At 39.1% G+C, this 6,854-nt stretch overlaps 1 protein-coding gene across 1 annotated transcript; it reads left to right on the forward strand.

Annotated features, from left to right (window-relative positions):
- The first annotated feature begins 5,085 nt into the window (after nucleotides 1–5,085).
- LOC107792446 (uncharacterized) lies at nucleotides 5,086–6,125 on the forward strand. The gene is made up of 2 exons (XM_016614656.1): nucleotides 5,086–5,611; nucleotides 5,728–6,125. The coding sequence occupies exons 1-2, from the start codon at nucleotides 5,086–5,088 to the stop codon at nucleotides 6,123–6,125; spliced, it is 924 nt and encodes a 307-aa protein (XP_016470142.1).
- Nucleotides 6,126–6,854: the final 729 nt, after the last annotated feature.

Below are 6,854 nucleotides of genomic sequence, written 5' to 3' on the forward strand. Positions count from 1 at the left end.
CTTCGAAATAAAAATGCAACAGGAAGTAAATTAGGGAAGGTGACTCCGAGGCTTGCGGAATTAGAGTAAGTATACCTTGAAGTCTCCTAAGAAGCAGCTACAACAACCTCTAACGACCGGCACGAGCAGACGTACCTGGATCTGCACAAAAAGATGTGCAGAAGCGTAGTAGGAGTACACCACAACGGTACCCAGATAAAGCCTAACCTCAGTAGAGTAGTGACGAGGCCAGGTCAAGACACCTACTAGCATATAAAATAGACATTACAAAAATGTAATACGAATAAGTAATAGAAAGTGAAGAATAACTGATATGGAACAAGATAATAGCAAGAACTAGTACCGAAAATTAACAATAAAAATAACATAAAAGAAGTAACTAAAGTGCTACAATGATCATGTATGGACTACAACTGCTAGAATAAATGAGAATGAAGCAACAAGAAATATTCCTTCAACAACACTTTGTAACATGAAACAAACAGCAAGAAACACAATGAGGTACCGCCTCGTGTATAATGAAATTAAATCGAGGTACCGCCTTGTATAATAAAGAATCACAATCGAGGTACTGCCTTGTATAATCAAGAATCACAATCGAGGTACTGCCTCGTATTCACATTTCTCAATTTCAATCACAATCTTTCCCGAAATAGCTACACGCACTTTAGCCCACCTTATGACGTCGCGTGGCTTCACGTAGTTACCCTACAAGCAACATGCACATAAGTCCCACCTTATACCGCCACATGCACATCAACCCAAGACTTATACCTCCGCATGCGCGTCAATATCATATCACAATAACAATTCGCACCACAAGTGCCCACAAATCACAACTTGCCAACAACAATATCAATGTTTCCTATAACAATAGCCCATGGATCCAACACAACGAGAATATCAACAACAATAATGGATGAAAAATGCTCAATATGATAGATGTTTCAACAATAACCAACATCGCCTCAACGTATTAACGACTTTCACAACTTCAATACCAAATAACTCAACAATGAGAAAATAATATATAACCACGGTATTAGATAAGTCTAACTCATAATGAAGGAAATAATATTCAACAATGACTCTCAAATAATAGAAATCAACAAGTAAAGGGATATCACGAACAATTAATCCAAATAATGAAGAAGAGATAGCATGTAACAATAAAGGAGCCAATAAATTCACCGAAGGCATTTAAGGATAGTCTAACACAATTAAGGATAATTTGACTATGAGAATTTAGAACATAATATGGCTTTTCAATTAAAGCATGGAAATAATTTAAGTAGCCTAAACCGGTCAAATACTATGTACAACCCGTGTACTCACTCGTCACCTTGCGTACATGGATTTCACTTAGCACAATTGGACCAAACAATACAAATCCTAAGGGGTAGTTCCCCCACACGAAGTTAGACAAGACACTTACTTCAACTAAGCCAATTCAACATTCGAAAATAGCTTTTCCCTTATAATCTGCTTCCACACGGCTCAAATCTAACTAAAATTGACTAAATATCATCAAACAATGCTAGGGAATTCAATTGCAATAGATAAAGTTAAGATCTTTATACTTTTCCAAAAAGTCAACAAAAGTCAACCCAGGGCTCACCAGGTCAAAACCTGGGCCCAATGGTAGATTCCGTCTACCCATGACCCTACGAGTTCATATATGGGATTAGTTTCAAAATCCGAGTCCAAAGCGACTCTCAAAACTCAATTTTTTATTTTTCAAAAACTTAGCAAAGTTTCACCAATTTCTACTTTGATTCACATGATTAAAATGTTAAAATATAAGATATGTTGATGGAATATAGATTATAATCACTTACCCAAGGTTTGTATTGATGAGCTTAAAGTTACTTAATATTTATGCCCATTTGCACCTTTGTTTTGGCTGATTCGATAGAGATGTGGTCTGATTTGGGTCTAATATGGTGTCTTTCGGTGCAGGTGATGCAGAGGGGATCAATGGACGAATAGTGCACTTAGTGGGTGGAAAAAGAGATGAGAATGAGGAAATCCTAGGTGCGCGGCCGCGCACGAGCGACCCCCGGCTCGCACTTGAGCGCGCAAGTATTACAGAATTTTGCCAGAGGTGCACGACATGAGCGCGGCCATACTTCCAAGTGCGCAGCCGTGCACGTCCATCTCTGGAAATTAGACTCAGGACTAATTTTGTAATTTTGGAGGCAGCCTTTTGACCTATATGAAGCCTAACTCATCCCAAAAGAAGATATCTCGGGATTTTGGAGCAACATTGGAGAGAAGAAGGCAAGGAGACAATTGAGACTCTAAATACTTCATCCAATTCATTCCATACGGAAGTTTGTTTGATTTTGTGAATTGTAATATTTTCTTGTTCTCATAATACTCATGTGATGAACGAATTCTCCACTATGGAGTAATCTTTCTTAGGGTTATTGACAAATATTGTGATTTGACTATTATTCTGGGGTTGCTTTGTGTTATTTGCCCGAATTTATTGAATGAGTTATTAATTGAATTGCAAGACTAATTGTGGTTTTACTTTAATCAAAAAAGAAGTGTTGCTACAATTTGAATTGTGTTATCTTGTTTGGGTTGATTTTACGACTCTCACAGGTAATCGAAAGAGCTAATAGAGTTATTAATTGACCCTAGTTAGAAGAATAGTCGAGAGACATTCTTCATAGGATCATTCGTTAAACATATTATTGATATTTTCTCACCACATATCATTGGGTTGTTTAACGCACTCTAATTCATTCGGAAGAAGGATTTGAATCCCTAAGATAGCCTAATCATTTGTTGAAATTGGAAGAGTCAATAGAAGTTAAGAGTGAACATAACACAAACATGCCCACATTAATAGTTGATCACTTATCTTGTCAAAGCCCTTGTTTCACCTTGATATTCAATCATTGCTATTTAGTTACTAAATTCCCGTTATTCATTCACAATTGAGAATCTTTGTTGTTATTCTTAAAGAGTTAATAACTCAAATTCAAAGATTGATTTTCCTGAATAATGTTAAGCTATGAAGATCTCGTTGAGCATTATTTAACCCAATCCTTGTGGAGACGATTTAATACTATACTATCTTTGACTAGCGAGCCTAAGTTTTATACATTGGTTTTGCGCTCGTCAAATTTTGGCGTCGTTGCTGGGGATTGGCGATTAATAGTGTTCAAAATAATTTTCGGTGCTAATATAGGAATTATTTTATTTTATTTTCCTTTTTTACGCTCTTTTTATCTGTGTGAAGGCAACATGCTAAGTTTATTGGTGTATGACTCGATCCTCCTCCAAGGAATTGGTGCCATATAATCTAGAATTAGACAAGCAAATGCGGGAACTGAGAAGGGAGAAAGAATCAAGCGAATCATTGTTGGGTCAGACTTCGACTCAAAATACAATGCTCAACAATGAAAAAGACGTGAACCTAGTTGCGTGAGAAGCTGCTAAACAATAGGCTGCACGGTTAGCAACTGAAGCAGCCCTTAGAGTTGCTAACGAAACAGTCGAAGAGGATCGAAGATTCAATCTCAATCGAACTATGGTCGAAGATGAATTTAAAAATGTAGCTCCCAGGCCCGGGAGGTCTCTAGGAAATTATGCCAGACCGGTGTATAACTAGCGACAATCTAGTGTGAGGCCCCACCCATTGATGCCAACAATTTTGAACTCAATCAGGGAGTCATTCAGACCATCCAGAACAACTGCATATTCAGAGGCAAACCCATTGAAGATCCCAACAACCACCTGATGGACTTCGATGAAATCATGAACACATTCTGATACAATGGAGCATCACATAATGCCATTTACCTCAGAGAATTACCTTTCTCACTTAAGGATGATGCAAATCAATGGTTAAAGAGTCTACCCACAGGGTCAATCCGTACGTGGGAGGAGATGATTACCAAGTTTTTAGAAAAATATTTCTCTGCTACTAAGACTGGACAGATGAGGAAGAAGATTCTCAATTTCATCCAAGGATAAAGGGAGACATTGTTCGAGTCATGGGAAAGATTTAAGGAGCTATTGCGAAGGTTCCCTCACAACGGAATGAAGCAATGGATGCAAGTCCAAGATTTCTCGAATGGGTTAAACCCGTAATCAAGGAGATTGCTGAATAGTGTGGTTGCAGGCCCTCTGATGAAGAAAACTCTAAAAGAGATTATTACTCTCTTGAATGAACTATCTGAAGACGCAGAACAATGGTCCACTGACCAAGGTGATCGAAGAAGATCAGCAGGGGTGCACTAAGTAGAATCTTCTGTAGCAATGCAGGCCCAAATTGCAGCTATGGCTAAGGACATCAAGAAACTAACGATAGCTCAGGTGAAAAATCAATCACATATGGAATGTGACATCTGTGGAATGGACACCCAACTCATGAGTGCCAAACCTCCACTGCAGATGAAGAAGTTAAGACATTGGAAAATTTCAACAGAGGCAACTACCAAGGAGGTAATAATTTCAATTCTATGGGATAGAGACATCCGGTGTTCTCATGGAGTTCTTCAAATGGTAGCTTGAACTCATGGAAACAGCAAAATCCTAGAGCACTCGTGTAAGGACCTCTTGGCTTCCAGAACCAACAAAGGAAACAGTACCAGCCTCCACAGCCCAACAACTCAAGTTTAGAAGATCTAATGAATGCATTCATAAATAAGTCAGATGAGAAGTTTGAGACTCAAGGAACAACTATCCGGGAGCAAGGCACAACCATTCGGAATCTTGAAAGACAAATAGGACAGCTCGTATCATTATTATCATAGAGGGCTCTGGGGGCTCTATCGTCTGACACTGAGAAGAATCCAAAAGAGACGATCAAGGCTGTGTCTCTCAGGAGTGAGAAAACATTAGCAGAACCCATTGCAAAACCACGGGTTGAGAAGGTGATCAACTCAACCAAGACAACAAAATAGCATAAAATTGGCGAATCTTTGGCTAAGGAGGACATCAATAACAATGAGATTAATAAGCAGAAGTCAAGAAACGCAATTGAAGAAATCAAGCACATGTCACTATTACCTTTTCCTTAGAAGATGAAGCGGGAAAATTACATAAATACTTGGGAAATTCTTAGAGATGCTGAAACAGTTGTATGTGAACATCCCATTCACCGAGGTGCTCACCCAGATGCCTGCATATGCCAAATTCCTGAAGAAAATCCTATCAAGTAAAAGGAAGCTTGAGGAAATGAAGGTGGTCAAACTCAATGCACACTACAGTGCCATTCTACAAAACAAAATTCCTCAAAACCGTGAGGATCTTGGCAACTTCACTATACCCTACTCATTGGGGAGAGAAAATTTTGACAAGTCCTTGTGCGACTCAGATGCATCCATTAACTTGATGCCATTATCGATGTTCAAAAAATTGGAAGGAGAACTAGGCGTGATCAAATTTGTGCTGGTATATTTACAACTGGAAGATCAGACTACGATCATACCAGAGGGCATAATCGAGGACATTCTGGTGAGGGTGAACAAATTTGTCTTCCTGGTAGACTTCATTGTAGTAGACATGGAAGTGAATAAGAAGGTACCTCTAATCTTGGAGAGACCATTCCTTTGCACTGGTCGGGCTATTCTTGATATATATGAAGGTCAACGTATGCTACGAGTGGGAAATGAAAAAGTGGTGTTTCAAATGAAGAGAATGATGAAATACCCGTGTGATGAGGCCTCTATCTATGCTTGTTTCAAACTGGATGTCGTGGAGAGTTAGCTAAACAACACAAGTTAGACAAGCTGGTAGGTGATTCATTGGAAAGATGCATTAGCAAATCGAGTACAACAAAGGATGGAGACCATGAAATCATCAAGGAAACTGAAGCACTGGAAGATGAAAACCATGTGGTAGACGAAGAAGAATTTGAGAAAGAAAAGATAAAGACAAAGCTGGAATTGAAAGTACTCCCAACACATTTGAAATATGCTTTTTTGGAGATTAACAATTTTCCTATGATTATTGCTGCTGATTTGACAGGTGAACAGGAACACATGATAGTGAAGTTACTGCGGAAGCATAAAAAGGCAATCAGTTGGAGCATAGCCGATATTCAGGGAATCAGCCCCGCAATATGCATGCACAATATCCTGTTGGAAGAAGGGAGAAACCGGTAGTGTAGCCCCAGCGTAAATTAAATAAAAACTATGCGGAGGTGGTACAAAAAGAGATACTCAAATTGCTAGATGCAGATGGTGTGATTCAGAGTTGCGTACCAGAAGGGGAAACGAGAAATATATTGTCCCATTGTCATGATGGAGAAACTGGAGGACACTATGGATGAAATAGGACAACAACAAAGGTCATGGAGGCTTGTTTTTACTGGCCATCCCTATACAAGGATGCACGATCTTACGTGGCTGCATGTGACAAGTGCCAACAGACATGTAACATTAGTAAGAGGGACGATATGCCCTTGAATTCTATTTTGATATGTGAAATCTTCGATGTTTGGGGTAGCGACTTCATATGTCCCCTCCTATTGTCCCATTCCTATGCATACATATTAGTGGCCATTGACTACGTCTCCAAGTGGGTCGTGGCAACCCCCACTAGGACAAACGATGCTGAGGTAGTATATGAATTTCTTTGAAAGAATATTTTCACCTGCTTTGGAACTCCCCGAGTCATCATCGGTGACAATGGGTCATAATTTATCAATAAAATGTTTTCTACTCTGCCATCTAAATAAGGGGTAACTCATAAACAGGAACCCGATATCATGCTCAAACTAGTGGGCAAGTAGAAATGGCTAACCGTGAACTCAAAAGAATTCTAGAAAAAATGGTTAGTGCTTCCAGAAAGGATTGGTCAGTAAAGTTGGATAAAGCTCTATAGGCATATAG

The sequence above is a fragment of the Nicotiana tabacum genome, chromosome 15, assembly GCF_000715075.1.
Source record: "Nicotiana tabacum cultivar K326 chromosome 15, ASM71507v2, whole genome shotgun sequence".
Lineage (NCBI taxonomy): Eukaryota > Viridiplantae > Streptophyta > Magnoliopsida > Solanales > Solanaceae > Nicotiana > Nicotiana tabacum.